The sequence below is a fragment of the Perca flavescens genome, chromosome 4 (genome assembly GCF_004354835.1).
Source record: "Perca flavescens isolate YP-PL-M2 chromosome 4, PFLA_1.0, whole genome shotgun sequence".
NCBI lineage: Eukaryota > Metazoa > Chordata > Actinopteri > Perciformes > Percidae > Perca > Perca flavescens.
The window spans coordinates 36,736,458-36,756,306 of NC_041334.1; the positions used below are offsets into that span (position 1 = coordinate 36,736,458).

The window sequence follows — 19,849 nt, forward strand, 5'->3', positions numbered from 1 at the left end:
AGATTTCTATAGAGCCTTCCAGGCCAAAACCTGGCTAAAACACACCGTAAACAGGCCTTAATATGTAGCGGAAAAAACACCTGTGGCAATAATTTTGAAAAATAATAGCTCGCAGCCACATATGGAAAAAAAGAACTATGAACTAATAGTTCATTTTTGGAACGGTGAACTAAGTTCAAAATTTTGAAGTATGAACTATGAACTGAAATAGTTCATTTTAAAATTTGTGAACTGAACTTTGAACTAGTTCATGTAGAAAGTGAACTTTCCCAACACTGCTCCTGTGACATGTTGACCTATGTTTACAAGTCATTTCTTCATGCTTGAAACACATGAACACGTCACAGAAAAAAATAATTATTTCCTTGAGTGGCACTTTGCTGCAACTGTTTGTGGTGTGTTTTTAGTGTAACATGCAGCATGTTCCAATTAACTGATACTGGATTTTCAAGGACAATCAAGATATTTAACAGTTTAAAAACCTAATTAAAATGCACCAGCTTTATACAGACACGTATAATGAGCAAACATTTGGATTACAAGGGTCCCTTTAAGGGTCCTCCAGTAATTTAGCATTGCAGTGTTGTTAGGGGGGACTTAAAATGGCCTAAACAGCAAAGGAAGAGATATCCTGACTTTTAGTACCTAATATGGGTTAAGCTCCCGAAACACTCGATCCTCTATTTCCCATAATGCAAGGATATTCTTGATAAAGGTCCAGAGGGACCGAAACGTTAGTTTTTGTAAATAAAAGGTGATGCTATATCAAGAGCAGAGTGTGGGAGTTTTTTTCCATAGTTCCATAATGCAACCAAAAAGCATATTGTGTTAGGTCCTCCCTGCCTGGCACACTCCAAGTATGTAACACAGCCTTTCTGTTCAAAAGTTCAAATTTTAGACAGTTCCCTTTAGCACCACAGAGGTCATTACGCAGGTAGTAACATACATTACACAACAGCTGACAGTCATAAGTAGATGACAAAGTGCTCATATTATGCATTTTTTGGCTGTTCCCCTCTCCTTTATTGTGTTATATATAAGTCCACCCCAAAGGGACTTACCATCTCTAACAGAAAACACTGTTCACAAACTGTCTATTGTAGTCCAGCCTTTACTTCCGTGACAAACGCTCATCACTTTGTAACACACGTTATAATGCTCGCCTAGCTGCTAGCATGGCACGCCCTCATACTCTGCTTCTGACTGGCTAGTAGTCCTTACTTAGGTACTGAGCATGTGCGACTCCCAACAAAGATGGAACAGAAGCGAGACGCCTCACTCGGTAGCTAAAACGGAAAGCTCAACAAATAGGGTGAAAAGAGGGGCTGCAGCAATGTGCAGTACAACAAATATATGGTATGTTTTTTTGTAAATTAAACCACATAAACCTATTCTGGTACAACCTCTAAATACAATTATGCACCTGAAAATTAGCATAATATGAGCACTTTAAAGCAATGACTGAATTACAGAATCAATCATTTCCAATTAACTAACACAATCCTTGCATTTATGACTTTAAATTGCATTATGACATGCAGACATTGCTGTGCAATTTCCACATTAATAGCAGCATCTGTAGAATACCGAACATCCTGTAATCGGAATAATATTAAAATGTTTCCAAATGTCACCATTTCATTTTGATGTACTTCACTGGTTTGTGCAATGTTTTTATATTTGTTGGAGACAAATTGTGAAATGTGCCTCAGTAAAACATAAAAAACAAACAAATAAAAAACACATCTCAATTCTAAATTCTTTAATCCTAGTTCCTGATTCTGTGCCTGGACAGATGACGCATGCAACAGTGAAAGATTTGAACCCCTGGGTGGATTATGAATTCAGGGTGGTGGCAATCAACAGTGTTGGTGTTGGAGAACCCAGCACGCCATCAAAACAGATTCGAACCGAAGCAGCAGGTATTCCTCAATTTGTTGTTTCTCTTCATAACAAATTAATCAGTCCCACTTGGGAAATGTAATTTAACCGTTTCCGTATGGGCACCCTGTGATGTTGCTGATTTCAAATCTGTTGTTCGTTTCCAGTGCTATTTGCCGATACATATGCAACAGAAGTGGACATTGAATTACACTTTTAAAGATTTAAGGCTCAACACTGAGCTTCTGTATGTCAGCACTCTGGAACATGATTAATAGTTGCATTAACTGAAAGGTTGGCCTATGTGTACATGAGGCATCGACATGAAAGTGTCTATTTTGAGCTGGTTAGCTGAGTAATTCCATCCCGCTGGTTGAATCACAAGGGAACAAGATTCCCGTTGTGCCTCACACATGGAGCTGACATCCCATACTCGGCTAATGACGTTGACTAAATTCCTCTGCTGTGTGATTAACCTGTTTTATGTAAATAAGAAGCTCTACATAGTGACTGTTACCACCTCATTCAAAGCTGTGTGGTTTAACAGAATCCTCAGCACCTGCCTGAGACATAACAGTCCAAACACAGGAATGATTTTCTTTTTCTTTGTTCCTGTTTAGTTCCCAAGGTTGCACCAATTAATGTGAGTGGTGGTGGAGGAGCTCGTGGAGAACTTGTTATCATGTGGGAGGTAAGAGGATCACAGGCATTTCTGTGTGGGCATTCATTGTGGCTTTTTTTTAAATATTTTTTTAATCTTTTTGACGAGAATGGACTTCTGGCAGTTAGTGTGTCTGCAGTGGCCTGGCTTCAGTGGAATGGCTTTTAATTAAAGGCAGAGCTCTTCTGATTTGCTGCCTTCTGACTCCCCCTGTTGTGTAAATCAAAATGAAGATACAGAGCTAGTGCACATTCCATATGTGTAAATCTAGAATAAGGTGACAACTTTATATTTCTTGGACGTGGTTCAATGTGCAGAAAGATGCTGTATTGGTGCATTTGTGAGACATAAAACACTATTTCTACTTTACTTTGTTTTACAACTCCCTAATTAAATTTCTGCTCACAGTTGTTTGGCTCAAAGGTGTGACTTTTCTGTCCCTATCTCAGCCAGTTCCGGAGGAACAGCAGAGCGGAGAGGACTTTGGCTATGTTGTGGCTTTCCGCCCACTTGGCAGCAGCACCTGGATCCAGACAGTGCTGGCATCACCTGATGCATCGAGATATATTTACAGAAATGACAGCATAGCACCCCTGTCCCAGTTTGAAGTGAAAGTGGGAGTCTACAACAGCATGGGAGAGGGGCCTTTCAGCCGCGTTGTCAAAGTGTTTTCTGCAGAAGAAGGTGAGCGTGTTCACCTGCACATGCTGTAAACAGAAATAAAGTTGGTCATGTTAATTCAAGAAATGTAGCCTACTCTTAATTGCAAACATGCATAATTCATGATCTTTTCTATTTAGAGCCCTCTGAGGCGCCATCAAGAGTTTGGGCCCGTGCTGTATCAGCCACTGAGATCGAAGTGTACTGGGAACCAATTCCCCCCGGGTCCAGCAGTGAGAAGATTATTGCATATGAGGTATGAAAAAGAAAAGTTGAAATAATAGTACCGCAAGGAATATTTCAAACAAGGGGTAGACATTAATCCCAAAATGACTGACAGTACAATAAGCTGGCGTTCATTTGAATAGAACCGCCGGTGGTGACAACATGGAAATATACTGCATGTGTTGGAGCAGCAGATTTTTCACGGGCTGATCTAGAGAATGAATAGGTCTGTTGGCAGCTGTTCCAGTCTCCAAAAGACCTCACTACCAAGGCTGTCTGGGAGCTTCTATTCCCAATAATAAAAAAATAAGAGAAAGTGTGAACATCATGCATCACTGTCCTGTACAACAAACACTCTCCTGGGATTTAGCTGTGGAAAACCTAGAAAAAAATAACATTCTCTCCTAAACCCCAGATATTGTATATGGTAGGGCATGCCCAGGTGCCTGACCTCTGCTGAGAAGCTTTGAGGCCATTGCCGGTGTTTGGTACACACATTGTTAAAAGACAGGAAGCTGAGTAATGTTTACATGAATATTCATGTTGAAATGGGGAAACTAAACTACTATAAAAAAAAATTAAATTGTATTTTTACATGGTTCAAATCTTGAAAAATATTAAATATATCATTATCTGGGTACTAGATATTAATTCCAATTCACACAATGACAAACTTTTACTAAACAAGTCCACTGGGTTTTTGTGACATACTCTAATGTATTTAATTTTAGCCTAAATTGACTCTCAAATCATGTTTCAGTGGATCATTTCAATTGCAGAGGCTGGGCACAGTGCCAACGAGTGTACTTCACGGTGCTACTACAATCAGTTATGTTTCACTTTGGTTTATAATTTAGGTCATTAAGCAACTGCACATATACAGTAATTGGGCATGCCTTGACGGAGGTCTGCACTCTCAGAGAGCCCTTCTAGTTATCAAATATATTCTCGATGAACAGATGTTGGGTCTGCTTTTAGAAAAGTGACTTATTTCATATTTAGTTAGGCAATTAGTTTCAGAACTTAACAGTTGTTGCTTATACAAAGAGTTCAACATTAAATCACACATGGAATATGTTACACTGCTTTAATGGAGGAGACATCACTCAGTTTCAACTATTGATTCAGTTAATTGGGCTGTGAAGAAGAACTAAAGGTATGGAGTGTGTAAGTAAACGATAGGCCTCCGTATCAATACCTTCAACTAGCCTGTAGTAAATACTTTTATACATATATACTTATTATATATAATGTACAGTAATGCAGTTGAATGCAAGGACTGATTCAGCCCGTTTATGCCCAACTCTGCAGGCTACAGCAGTCATTTTTCACCAACAAATCTGTCCATAGATAGTTTTGTTTTCCCATAAGAACAGGTTCCCCACATATCCTAAAGTTGTTCCTGACATGAAGACTTCATCATTCCTCAAGAGCACTCATTAAGCTTCGAGCTGTCAGGGGAATGGTCACCAGGTACACTGCCACTTATACCAGCAATAACTGATGGCCACTTTCGGGGACTTTGGAAACAAGCTGTAAACACAAAAGCGACATGTTATCACATTTTAAGCTGATATGGCAAACGTGTGAGCAGACAGCTGTGTACATATTCACGTTTTTTAAATATCCAGACACACGGAGCAACATTAGCATGTGCCACTCCCTGTGCTGTGCTATTAGAATGATGAAATCTACGTAGGAGAAGACTGCAGTGGCTCTAATGTTATATCTGCACACTATTAAAAGGGCTGATGGGGCTACAGGATTGCCAAACACTAACCTGTTGTTTATGTAGGTTATTCTATGAAAGGTAAAGTGAAGGAACTTCCTCTCCTGGGGTATCACTGACACATGAGAACAAATGTGTATATTGGGGTAAATCGACAGCTTGATGGGACTAGTTCTAGGAGCTACTTACAGTAAAATGCAGAACTGTCTCTGTACAATTCGTTACAAGTAACACAGTGGCTTAGCACTTGAGAAAATTATACCTGCTTTCCCTAATCCCAGAAAATAACTGGACTACAAACTGTTGTATCTGTACGTAGTCCTCTGGAAGAACTCCAAAAATAGCCTCCTTTGGTAGTTGCTTCCAAATGCCATGTCCATACACTCTCAGAGGTATTTAGTGTTGGGAATCAAGAAGTGATCCCTATTTAGAACCAGTTGCAACTAATTTGTTTCTGGAGAAATGATTTGCACCAACTGATTTCTCTGATCTCTAACACAGACACTGTGAAACAATGTCTTCAGGATGCATGCTCTCTGAGTATGTTTTATGCGGCACTTGAGCCATGGGAGAAAAGACAACATGTGGTGTTGTGTGGTTGCATTTTATCAAACAGATGTTTGTGCCCTTTTAGTTTTGTTCTTATGATGGATGTTCTATGTTCCTTTTAGAACAAAAGTTTTTTTTGTTTAGATTAGACCAGGGGTCGGCAACCTTTTTGATATGAAGTGCCCTTTTCAAAATTTCTTGTTTATTAGTGTGCCATGTTAACATTCATTTTTTTTATGACATCACATCAAAATGTAATATCCAGGGAATCTGTAATAATCAGGACCTTGTAATTATTATTATTATTGTATATTATTATTATGGAAACATGGTTTTAGTATGCAGTCTTGATTGGTGGAAAATGGGCTGACAAAAATATCACTGTCAAAAAGCCTGAAGTGAAAAGTTGTGGAAAAGCCCAGCTTTAATGATGAATGGACTGATAAGCAGGTCCTGTATGCCTCATTTTCAATGAAACGATGCTGTGGCAAAATAATAATAACACAACCAGCATCATTATCAAGAATGAAGAACACGACCATAACGATTGCGTCATTCACGTGCATATTAAGTAGCCACATGTATTTGTTTTGGTCTAATAATGCATCCATATTTACCGCTCCAGCGGAGAGGATGGTTTCTTCAGACAGCTTAAGTTTATAAGAATTTGTCCAAATTTCAAGATTCCCTGCAAACTAAGAAAAATAAACTACAAACCGACAGCTTTTCTTTTAGCTTGTTTTGTAAAAATTAGCTATTTGCAGAGTAGAGCTGTGTTTGCGTAAAACAGCGCGGTGGACAAGAGTGGACTGAGCAGACAGAGCAGATCGCTTTCTCCATGTTGATGCCGGTCTACACAGGTGAGTGAACTGATAAGTATTGGCTTTTAACTCACGAAGGTTTAATTGTAGCCTCCTTACAGTAACGAGACTAGCGTTAGTTCATCTGCCCCAGCGGCCGTTGGTAATCCTCTTTGTATTGTTCCCAGTCAGAGATATGAGTCAATCAAACTACCGTAAATAACAGGTCGCGCACAGGCGCCGATTTATGTTTTCCTCCGTGGGTGCTCACACGCGCACACAGTTTAAAAAAAAAAAGTAGTCAACAATGTTTGCATTTCAGAACCTTAGGAAATGGACAGCGGCCGACACGAACACACACGCCGTAAAGTAAGCTAGCTTTCAACTCAGGACAGCCCCCGAACACAGATGATTGGAGATGAGAAGTTGAATCAGCTTCCTGACAGACGCTCCACTTAGCACCACCTGTAATGTTTAATATTAAATTAATGTAAAAATGAACTGGCAGTCTGGCACACGTGGGTGCTCAGTATTTTTCGTGGGTGCTCAAGCTCCGGAGCACCCACGGTATCGGCATCTATGAGGTCGGCAACTGTGAACGTTGTAATTTGGCATGTGGATGGGAGAGTGCTTCAGCATTTCAACCATGATTTCAACACATCAATAACTCTCTTGCACACATATTGCCAGCGTGCCATTGGTTAAAGTCCCGCGTGCCCATGGTGGCACGCGTGCCTAAGGTTGCCGACCCCTGGATTAGACAATCACTCTCAAAACCTGTACAGTATGTATTTATTTAAAAAGGATCGATTAAAGGAACAAATAAAAAATCAGGTTGATAACTGGAAACAATACTGCAGTCAGAACTGAAAAAAATCCTCTCTGCAGCCAGCTGTGGAGTAAAGAGCCTGGAGAGCTCTCGTAAGACTCTGCTTATCTGTCCCAGCAGGGTAGATCAATCCTAAAAAGGGCTCTCCATGTGTGCTGTCCAACAAACAGTTTGGTATTGGTAGCAGTTCCTTCTGATTTCAGTGAAGTGTCCTCCGACATGTCTGCTTGATGTGTTAGAAGATGACAACTTCCCGTTCAAGTGTCAGTCTGACCCTGTTGCTGAAGACAAGTAGGTGAGGAGTGGTGGTGTGATCGCGACATGTAAACCACCCCGATAGCAGATGAGGAAAAGTATCTTTAAACTCAAATACTTTATTAAGCAAAACCACACCATTTACATTAACCTGTAGATTTGAGGTGCCCTGCAGTCACGTCTTACCTCCAGTAACTGCACCACCACAACAACAATAATATACTCAGTGGCATTGTTGTCAGATACCACTTTGAGTGGAAGAGCTGTTTAAAAGGTATGAGAGACCTAATGTAGCTGAGAGGATAATGACTCATCACCATGCCATTCAATTTATCTCCCACTTCACCCAACCTTTTGGCACAGCAGCTTCATTATTTGCCATTCCTCAAATGCTGGAAGATAACTAAGGGCTCTATCTTGTACCTGGCGCAGCGTAGCACAAAGCCCGACGCCAGTGTCTTTGCTAGTTTAAGACCGACGCTGTTGTCAATTTCCCATCCAGTGCCCACGTCACCCATCTTTGCACCCATGGGCATGCTGGTCTTACAGGGTGGTGTGTTCAGGTGCATATTGCTAATTGAGGCAGCAGAAAGTGATCGCACCATTGACCAACAAAAACTTGGTGTAAAGTCAAGAACGCAGCATTTCATTGTTATTAATTAGAGTCTACAATTAGGCTGTACTACGTCTGATCTATTTTAAGAGATTTTCGTAAAATTAAGTTAATACCTTTTAGAAAAATGTCACCTGGGGAAAAACTCCCCCTGCTGCTACCATGATTTGCATTTGTATAGCTCACAGCATTTTCATTTACATGTGAAAGCCTCACCTAGAATTAGAGGGAGGGGGGGTCATGGGGGGACAACTGCCAAGCAAGGCCCACGTCAATTTCCGACAATTTACGGCAGTTTTCGGTGTTGCCTGTAAATTGCCGTGTGCAGTCGTAAACCTGAAGTTCCACGACAATCTACAGTGCCGCATACAGACAAAAATCCCACTTTTCATGCAGTGAAACATACACATTTTTTTAAATATTACTATCATTTAATTGTAACATACCAACATTTCATGTTTACAACATAAATTACTGGCACAAAAAAAGATTTTGGCATGCTTACGTTAACAGCTTGTGGTGGCAAATTTTATTTTAACAATTATTGATTAATGATTTTAACCATTTGTTTAAAGATTGTTTTAAACCTCCACAAAATCCTGTTCCTTCCTGTAGACTTTTAAAGCATCAGAGGGGAAACAGCTACAGCCGTCAACTATAGCCTAGAGAGTTACTTAGTTTTACTAACCTGAAGCTCCTCACATTGTTGTCTTTTTGCTTAGATATAAGTGGAGAAGGCCGATGACTGTTTACGACAGTGAGAACTCTGTCTCCTGAGATAAAACTGTTGTTTAGGCTAATGAAAAGAACAGGAGCAGAGGGGAAATGTGATCAACTATGGCCGTCCTAGAAGATACATTTAGAGGGGTGGCTTAACAGAGGTTTTTACTATATGATGTTTGGATGTTTAGACTTTAGGTTAGAAAGACATTTTCAGTTGTGCTGCGTGTACCTTTGAAACTGTGTTTCTCCATTTCCAAATGTAAATAAATACTCAAAGACCAAACTTTGGTTTAATTCTCAAACAGTCGTTATTCGTTTTGATTTTATCATGAATATCACTAACCCTGTTGCTTCAAGAAAAACTTCCACCACAAGCTTTTGTCAGAGCAGATTAAGCCACTGTTTAATCCATTCCGTATACTTTGTTTCTTGTAGTTTTCAGATATAGAAAAAGTTGCACTCTGCTTCTGCATTTAGAGAAATCCATAACTTGACAAGCCTGCCGTCCATAGTTACAGTTGCTAGGCTACGGTTGATGAACAATCAACGTTTTTGGAAGGGGTTTAACAAACGGTCAATTTCCTTTACAATATAAGAATTGTTACGGGAGACAACAGAACAGCTTCAGTTTTCTACATCTTACAACTTTTCTGGAAGAATTTCCCAAATCAGACACATTTTGATTTCATGACCATCATATGTTTGGTACATTCAGCCTTCATGTGGACAGTGAGCTCTGCTGTCAGCAGGTTTATGGCAGGACAGTCCAGTGCACAGTTCAGATAACATGAATAAAGCATCAGCAAATGAGGTCATTTACTGAAAATGTACATACACTGATACCCTACTGTTTAATGCTATTGTATAGGCTAAGTCACCCTCTTTTAAAATTGTCTCCACCAGGTTCAATACAAACATTGAAGCTGGCTATATAAAAACAGTATTTAAATATCTGTGTTCCCCCACACACAAACATTCAGTTCAAACACTGGTGGTATGATGCACTTTACTGCCACTGTCTCTGTAAGACTTTAAGATGCAGCAAGACAGTTTAAGTCTTTTTAGATCCCTCTCTTTCATCCCTCTTAAAGTGTGTGTTTATATTGAGGTAGCATTAAAAACTCTAAACATCTTCTGCTCAGGTATTTTAGGTATTTTCTGAAGTGCCAGTAAAACTGCATATAATTAAACTGCTGATGTAGAAAACTGCTGGTATAAAAAAAAAAGACCCTAGATGCATCTGTTATCAGCAACTCCAGGCCCTGTCGCTAATCTGCCTTTCCCAAGCAAGATCCCTGAAAACCTGTGTGCAGCCAATTGAATAAGTACCTACTCTCCAACCATCTGTTTGACATTTTCCTGTCTGGTTTTCCTGTCTCGTGTGAGGGTCATAAATGATCTCCCTATGAATACAGATTCTGTCAAGCTCATTTTCCTTGCACTTCCACTCCCAGTGCTGCTTCTGGCACTGCTGATTGTCAGATAAAGCAGGACCTACAGTAGCTGAGCTGAGTATGGAACTCTTTTTTCCCCCTCCTATTAAATTGGCTCCTATAGAAGGTTTTCATCATTTTAAAGACTTAAACGTAGATGCCCCAAATGTTTTTTATGTTTTAATAAATTACATGTACAAGCTTTGCAGACTGCCTTCTTGTCACATTTCTTGAGCCAGTTTGTGACAACCTAAATGCACTATGCAATAATACTCAAAACAAATGTCTTCTTTATAGGCACATTTTGATACTCTCAGTAGGAAATTGGCAAAATAAATAAGGTTTGACTTGACTCAGTTGCCACCGCTTTACAGATTTGTACCGGTTTATGGACTGTTAATGGAAAATGGAAAAAGGTAGACAATATGGTTTGAGGTCTGTGGTAACTCTCACATCTTCGGTCCAGGTCCTCTTTTGGGAGGAAGGATCACAGCAGAACGAAGCGGAGAGGGTGAGGGTTATCGACACCACATCGCTGCTCTCGGGCTTGAAGGGCAGCACAGTCTATCTGATATCAGTCAGAGCCCAAAACAGCGCTGGACTTGGACCCTGCAGCCCTGCTTTTAACATCACCACCAAGAAACCACGTAAGTCCACACACAAGACTTTATTTCATTTTTTTTGTTGCTTAGCCTTTTAATTAATTCACGTTCCACAGTAGGTTCAGGTCTGTTTAAATACAATACTCAATGTATGTTGAATGAGTTATTGGTTCCTTTCTCCTCACTGGCCATGACGCCAGGGCCTTAGATACCATTTAGGTCATGTCCTCTATAATATTTCTGGAACTGGGACTAAAGCAAATTATATTCTACAGTTAGGCACGTATGTTATGTTTTATATATATATATATGTATATGTTATGTTTTATATATACTGTATATTTATATATATATATATATATATATATATATATATATATATATATATATATACAGATAGAGTAGGTCTAGACCACACTATAATTTACAAAGCCCCAACAATTACAGTAATTCCTTCAAGAGCAAGCATTAGCAGTGGCTATTGCGACAGTGGCGAGGAAAAACTCCCTTTTAGGAAGAAACCTCGGCAGACCCAGACTCTTGGTAGGCGGTGTCTGACGGGGCCGGTTGGGGGTGTGATGGCGATAATAGTCGCATTAAAGATAGTGGAACAGTGACTTTGAAGGTAGTTGTTGTAGTTCATGTCACAGCAGGACGTTGCGGGATGAAACGTGGTGCTGCAGAGCATGGGTGGGTGTAGCAGACGCAGCAGGACGCGGCCGGGCGTTTGAAGGGAATCGCAGAGCATGGCTCTGCAAAGAAGAAACATAAGGACTCCGGGGAGTAAACTCCCCAGAGCTAGGTTAGTAACAAGCAGTTCTGGGACAGGATGCATACAAAAGGAAACAAATGAAAACATTGATGAGAGGCTGTACTGGCCCACCTCCCTCTACTCTCACTTTATTATTGAATATATCATCAATAAATCTGATGACTACGAAGAGAAGCAGGTGGGCCGGGTTAGGCGGACGCTGCAACTCCTCACTTCTTAACTATAAGCTTTATCAAAGAGGAGAGTTTTCAGTTTATTCTTAAATGAGGTGACGGTGTCTGCCCCCCTAACCCAGACTGGGAGCTGGTTCCACAGGAAAGGAGCCTGGTAGCTGAAGGCTCTGGCTCCCATTCTACTTTTGGAGACTCTAGGAACCTCAAGTAACTCTGCATTCTGGGAGCGGAGTGCTCTAGTGGGACAATAAGGTACTAAGAGCTGTTCTAGATAGGATGGTGCTAGACCATTTAGGGCTTTGTAGGTCAGGAGAAGGACTTTAAAGTCAATCCTGAATTTCACAGGAAGCCAATGCAGAGTAGCTAAAACAGGAGAAATATGATCTCTTTTCTTAGTTCTCGTCAGAACACGTGCTGCAGCATTCTGGATCAGCTGGAAAGTCTTAAGGGACTTATTTGAGCAACCTGACAGTAGGGAATTACAATAGTCCAGCCTGGAAGTAACGAATGCATGGACTAGTTTTTCAGCATCGTTTTGAGACAGGATATTCCTAATTTTGGCAATGTTACAAAGATGAAAAAAGGCTGTTCTCGATGATTGTTTTAGATGGGCGTTAAAGGATATATCCTGATCAAAAATAACTCCTAGATTTCTGACAGTAGTGCTGGAGGCCAGGACAACACCATCCAGAGTAGCTATATCTTTAGATAATGACGTTCGGAGGTGTTTAGGGTCCAGCACAATAACTTCAGTTTTGTTACAGTTTAACATCAGGAAATTATAGGTCATCCAGGATTTTATATCTTTAATACATGCTTGAAGTTTAGCTAACTGACTTGTTTTGTCTGGTTTGATTGATAAGTATAATTGGGTGTTGTCCGCATAGCAGTGATAGTTAATTGAGTGTTTCCTAATTATATTACCAAGAGGAAGCCTATATAAGGAGAATAAAATTGGTCCAAGCACTGAGCCTTGTGGAACGCCATGTTTAACTTTCGCGTACTTAGAGGATTTATCATTAACATTAACAAATTGAGATTGATCAGAGAAATAAGACTTAAACCAGCTTAGTGCAATTCCTTTAATTCCGACAAAGTGTTCTAATCTCTGTAACAGGATTGTATGGTCAATAGTGTCAAAAGCTATTAGGTGAGATATAGGTCTATAGTTTGCTAATACCTCAGGATCGAGGGTGGTTTTTTTCAGAAGAGGTTTTATCACAGCTACTTTAAATGACTGCGGTACATGACCTGTTAATAGAGACATATTGATCATATCTAGTAGAGAGGTGTTAACCACGGGTAATGCTTCTTTGAGTAGCCTCGTTGGGATGGGGTCTAAGAGACAGGTAGATGGCTTTGCTGAAGATACCTTTACCATTAGTTGTTGAAGGTCTATAGGATTAAAAACAGACTAAGTATATGTCAGGTCTAGTTGTTCTTTCTAGCAGTCCTGCGTTGAAAGGTGAACCATTAGAAGTTGAGGGCAAAAGGTGATGAATTTTATCTCTAATTGTTATAATTTTATCATTAAAGAAGCTCATGAAGTCATCACTACTCAGAGCTAGAGGAATAGATGGCTCAGTAGAGCTGTGACTATCTGTCAGCCTGGCTACAGTGCTGAAAAGAAACCTTGGGTTGTTCTTGTTTTCTTCTATTAATGATGAGTAATAGTCTGATATGGCATGTCTGAGGGCCGTCCTATAGGTTTTCAGACTGTCTTGCCAGTCCAAACGAGACTCTTCCATTTTGGTGGAGCGCCATTTACTTTCAAGTTTTCGCGAGTTTTGCTTTAATTTACAAGTTTGGGAGTTATACCAAGGTGCTAGTTTCCTTTGCTTCATCTTCTTCTTTTTGAGTGGAGCAACAGAGTCTAAAGTAGTCCGTAGGCAGGCCGTAATACCATCTACACAATTGTCGATTTGAGAGGGACTAAAGTTTACATAAAGGTCCTCTGTTGTATTAAAACAAGGTAATGAGTTTAGTGCTGTTGGAATGTCTTCCTTAAATTTAGCTATAGCACTGTCAGATAGGCATCTAGTATAGTAGCTTTTATCTAATTTCGTATAATCGGGTATTAAGAATTCGAAAGTAATTAAGAAGTGGTCTGATAATAAAGGATTTTGCGGGAATACTAATACATCTTCAATTTTGATACCATATGCCAGCACGAGGTCGAGGGCATGGCCTCATGCACACTCTGACTGAAGCCAATAGAATCTAGTAGTGAGTTGAAAGCAGTAGTAAGGCTATTGCTGTCAACGTCCACATGGATATTAAAATCACCTATAATAAGTACTTTGTCTGATTTAAGGACTACGCATGATAAAAACTCTGAAAATTCAGATAAAAATTCAGAATACGGACCTGGAGCTCGGTAGACAACAACGAATATAATTGCTGTACTGATTTCCGTGTTGGATGTTGAAGATTAAGAACAAGGCTTTCAAAAGAGTTATAATTTAGTTTAGGTTTAGGATTAATTAACAGGCTTGAATCAAATATGGCTGCAACTGTTTTATATATATATATATATATATATATATATATATATATTGCAAGAAATTGTAAAATGGTTCCGAAGGTCTTGGATCGAGGTTTTGGACCTGGTTTTGGATTTTTAAAAACAAAAACAAAACTATATACATTGAAGTGAAATGATATCATACTCTGCTTTCAGTTCTTCCACTCCCACTGTTACTTCAACTAGCCTACTTTCACCACACACTGCGTACGGGCAGTGATTACTTAGTTTAGAGAATACTATTGGTGACACTGGTTTGTGCATTCATTTGTGAACCATGTGTCTATATAATTGCATATCTTGCAGCTCCAAGTCAGCCTCCGGGGAATATTGAGTGGAACCTGACCAACTCTAAGATCTTTCTGAATTGGGAACATGTCAAGGCGATGGAAAATGAGTCTGAGGTGACAGGATACAAGGTGAGTTTGTCAGAGTAATAGCAGAAGCTCCACAACTGGAGAAACAAATAGAGCCTCTGCAGCTGTCATCCCAATAAATGACTTTCACATTGCAGTGGAAAGATAGACCTCAGCATTCCAGTGTTACATTATGGATTGGCCCTGTCTGGCCTTTCAAAATTAAAAGATCTATTCCAAGTGATAAAATAAAAGGCGTCATGCCACAGAACGAATTCCCCTTCTTCCAACCAGTACAACAATGAATCATATTTCATCCACTTTGCATACTTGTGTGGGAAAAAAAATACTGTTTTTGATAATGCTTTCCACAAATATAAATATATTATTCTTCAGAGATATGCAGCCTTGCTCATTTAATGATAAGTCTTTTGTGAAGCTCTGTTGTAAGGGAGCGTGCAGTATCTGTAGACAAGAATGGTTTCATAATTTGGCAAAGGCATCACTGAATAAAAAGTTTTTTAAAATGTATTACATATTTTTTAATTTTCAACGAGCCCTTGAGAAAAAAAGAGGACCTCAAGCGCTGGGCGTCCCTTCCTATGTCGATGGCAGGGAGAGTAATCGCAGTTAAAATGGTCATTATGCCAAGACTGCTATGTTACTTTCAGTCAATCCCGGTTTTTCTCCCCAAATCCTTATTTAAGGAACTAAATAATCATGTTTCCACATTTATCTGAGATAGAAAAATTCCACGCCTTTGAAAAGCATTTTTAGAAAAATCCATAATCGGAGGGGGGTCTTTCGCTTCCTAATTTCCTGTACTACTAGTGGGCTGAGAATATTCATAAATTGGCATTTTGGATGTCTTCCGGGACGGGACTGAGCCAGCTTGGTCCAGCATGGAACGGTATTCGTGCAAACCACTAGACTGGGCCTCCTTACTGTGTGCTCCTTTGCCACTCAGTAGAAAATACCGCTCAAACAACCCAGTGGTCAGCTGTTCTCTTAGGATTTGGACACAGTTTAGGATACATTTTGACTTAAAACTAATTATTCTGTCCACCTCTACAGCCAGCAACCCTGCTTTCAAGCCTACCCTGCTAGACTCGGCATTCCACCTTTGGTCTCAAAAGAACGTGAAGTGTGTGGCTGATCTCTTCCACAATGGGATAGTTTCATCTTTTGACCATTTGGCTAAAGAATATGGCATCTCCAAGACACATTATTTTAGATATCTGCAAATTAGAGACTTCAGCTGTAAACATCTTCCATCCTTCTCGGCTGCCCCACTCGCGGGATGGATGGAAGAATATTTTAGCCTTAATCTATATCGGGAGGGTTGCATCTCCAGGTTATATAATATGATTCAAAATATTTCTAACCCTTCTCTTAACCATCTAAAAGGTGCTTGGGAGGAAGAATTGGGGATGAGAATACCTGATAAAACCTGGCGGTCTGCGACTGAGAGAATCCATAAATCCTCTTTTTGTGTGAGACATGGTGTAAGTCAATTTAAGGTATTCCATTGTCTACATCAGTGCAGAAGCAGACTGGCCAGGCTATACCCTGAGGTCGATCCCACCTGTCAGAGGTGTAGAGTGCAGATTGGGCCACATTTTTCTGTCCGAGCCCAGCCCCCGTCCGACAGAGCAGTAACCGAACCCGGCCCGAGCCCGACAGGCATTAAGATATTTATGTCCAAGCCCAACACAGTTAAAATCAAATTTTTCTCTCATACTAATACGCATGTACATTTGTTAGTGAGGAAAGCCCGCTTTTATTAAGCAACTGTAGGAAGGCATTCGGAAATTTCAACAGATGAGCGCATCAGCGCACACATCGGGGAAACGAGCGCATGTTAACACAGGTGCGCATGTACGTAGTACATAATAAGCTGTTTCAAATTTTAAATGTTCAATGCCTTGTCGCGTTGATGTGACCGAGCCTGACTCGAACATCATTTCTAAATATCTGTCCCATCGGGTCCCGTCAAGCTCAGTTCGGGTATCCATCCTCTACAGAGGTGCCATGCTGCCCCTGCCACGCTTCATCACATGTTTTTCTCCTGTCAGTCTATTGCCCCATTTTGGTCATCTATATTTGACACTCTTTCATGCATGTATTCCTGTAGTATTCCACCTAATCCTATGACTGCAGTGTTTGGAGTGGCTCCAGAGGGACTATCCCTTTCAATTTCCCAATCTACCTCCCTTGCATTTGCTTCCTTGCTGGCCCGTCGGCTCATTCTTTTTAAATGGAAGTATCGGGCTTCGCCCTCATATGCCCATTGGATCAGAGAAGTAGTAGCACATTTAAAATTAGGAGTTAAGATATCGTAGTCAGGGCTCTAGGGCTAAATACTACATGACATGGCAACCCTTCCTGGATCACTTTAACAGCCTACCATGTACCTGTGTGACCCCCCTCCTCAGCCATTGCTGTGGAGTAAAGTTTGTTAGCTCTCGGGGGGCCCTCACGGCTGGGGGCCCCAAGCAATTGCCTGGTTTGCCTGTTGACAAGCGGCGGCTCTGATCATACCGTGAATAAATTCTTGGTGCTGCACAATGATGGTACAATTTCAATTCATCATATCGTTAGGGAGCGCCAGGGCCCCCCCCTGGAACGTCAGGGCCCCCCCTGGAGCGTCAGGGCCCCCCCTGGAACGTCAGGACCCTGGCCATGTGCCCACTTTGCCCATGACGTAATCTGTCTATGCTCAAAAAGCCTTTTGAATTCATTATCTACTCTAGAGAGGGACTGGACAGTATAACCAAAGTTTGGTTGCACACTCTTCTCATGCTTTTAGGGAATTTGATTTGTTTTTCACAAACTATTTTTACATGTTGAATGAAGTCCTACATTGTTGCTAAGAGTTTTAAAAAGTTTAAATTTGTAACTGTTTCGACTGAAGAATGAAATGTTCACCCCAGGATCCACACTCTCCTCCAGGTTGTGTATCGTCAGAACTGGCACGGCAGGACAACTGTACTGGAAACCAATAAGACCAGTGTGGCGCTGCAAATCCCCTCTGGGGAGGATAACCTCATCGAGATCAAAGCTCTGACCGAAGGAGGCGACGGCACCAGCAGTGGCCCCATCCGCATACCAAAGATGTCCAGTAAGTTTCAAATACTCTGCAGCATAAAATGTGCAGCTCATTTCATATAATTTATCAAAATTGTTACGTAATGTACAATATTTGGAACAAAGCTATTAATTTGTTTTTTGTAATTCTATACATAGCTTCTTTGACATTAATTTTGCTGGCATTTTGTATGTAGGTGGCATCACAGCAACTTGACATATTTAGATGATCCTAACTCTGCCATACGTTTGACTTTTGCACAATGCATCCTTAAAGGAAGCCCAAATACATGGAAACATTTAGCATTCTTAAAATTACAAATTTAGATTGTGATGCAACCTTTGCAGGGATATGTGCTGTCTTGCCGCTACTTTATTAAAGTTCTTTTAAAAAGGATGGTTAATGTAAGGATTAATAATATTTTCTTTTCCTTTTAGGTCTTAACTCAAAGGGGTGTGTGTGTCCAGTTCCAATGAAGATTTGCTGTTTTATGATGTTTTTGGTATTTTTTATGATAATTTTCTAGGTTCTAATGCCTCTACATTCAGCCCTGGACATTATAATGAATATGGTTTATGATTCTCCTTTACATGTCAGATTTATGGAATATGAAACTGGAACCACTTTCTGCTTCATATTCCATAATAGCGTTAAGAAACTCTCTAGTCTAGTTTCTGAATGATGGGAGTGTTGTGACACGTCAAATGCCTACAAATCTGTGGCTGGACTGTTAGTCATAGGCAGCAGCACAGTTACAAAATTGTCATCTGCCTATTTTCAGGAACACTGCAATCCTCCAGGATGCATGAGTTTGGTAAACATGGAAAGATGAATTTCTTATCTGTCATTTTAAAATCAACATGAGCACAGGTTCATGTCCCAGTTTCCTCGCATCTCTGTCGGTTTCCACCTCTTTTGCCTCAATATCCAAGTTATTTCTTGGCTTCCTGTGACCTCTATGAATGTTGCAGACCAAAAGGTACGAGTTTCACTTACTTCACATATTACACATATGCAATTTGAAAACTAAGAGTTGGTTTAAATGTATTTACTTTTTTACTTTTCTCATCATTTTGATTTAAAGTGTTAATCCTTAAGTGTTAATCTAATTCAAGTAGCACTTTGTGATTTTTCACTGACTACGTTTACATGCACATAATATTCCGGTTTTTGCCCTTATTCCGATAAAGACGATAATCCGACTAAGCTGTTTACATGGCTAATGAAAGTGGATATTTAACTAATATTCCTGTTTACATGTAGCCGTGCAAAATAAGATTTTTTCAAAGTTTACCAGCGCTGGTGGACTTTCTGTACCGTGCAAACACAGCTTCCCTCTTTCATTTCTTCAACCAGCTTCTTGAAAAGGTCGTCGTAGCGATGTGTGCGCATATCCAAAAACCTGTTGATATCCAAGTCTTTGATAATGTATAAAAGTATCTGCGTTTCTCCTTCTTATCGGGTATGCAGCCTGGCAAACTGTTGCCTGGTTGGTTTGTGTACAGCAACCATAGCAACGTACAGAGCCGACCATAAGCCCTAAACAGGCAAGAGGCCGTAAACTGCGGTGAATATCCTGATTGAGAAGCATATTCCAAATGTGCTACATACACGTCCAAAGAATGCTTCTAAAACCCAAATAATACCGGAATATCCCTCCTATCTTAATCGGAAAATGCTATATTCGTTAAAAGGCCTTATTCGGAATATCCAACCAGAATATGTTGTTTACATGACCTGTATCAAATTCGGAATATTGTCATATTCTGAATAATAGTGGAATATTGGGTGCATGTAAACATACTCCCTGTTCTTGGTGGAGTCAGAATTACCCCAAATAATTAAAGGAATAATTTTACATAGGAATTTTTATTATTAGCCGTTTTCCCCCTCACTTCCAAGAGTGGTATTGATGTTTTCATCGAACTCTCAACAGTTAATACATATAAAGCATATTTACCTAACTGGCATGTATA

The 19,849-nt window shown here is 40.1% G+C and overlaps 1 protein-coding gene across 1 annotated transcript in view; it reads left to right on the plus strand.

Annotated features, from left to right (window-relative positions):
- The window catches only part of cntn6 (contactin 6), a 109,905-nt gene extending 90,871 nt beyond the window's left edge, over window positions 1-19,034 (plus strand). The window contains exons 16-23 of the mRNA XM_028576694.1: window positions 1,773-1,922; window positions 2,502-2,572; window positions 2,992-3,226; window positions 3,343-3,458; window positions 10,825-11,005; window positions 14,736-14,848; window positions 17,738-17,906; window positions 18,311-19,034. Coding sequence (XP_028432495.1) covers window positions 1,773-1,922; window positions 2,502-2,572; window positions 2,992-3,226; window positions 3,343-3,458; window positions 10,825-11,005; window positions 14,736-14,848; window positions 17,738-17,906; window positions 18,311-18,399 — 1,124 coding nt within the window. The 3' untranslated portion in view covers window positions 18,400-19,034. The remainder of the gene's footprint in view (window positions 1-1,772; window positions 1,923-2,501; window positions 2,573-2,991; window positions 3,227-3,342; window positions 3,459-10,824; window positions 11,006-14,735; window positions 14,849-17,737; window positions 17,907-18,310) is intronic.
- Window positions 19,035-19,849: the final 815 nt, after the last annotated feature.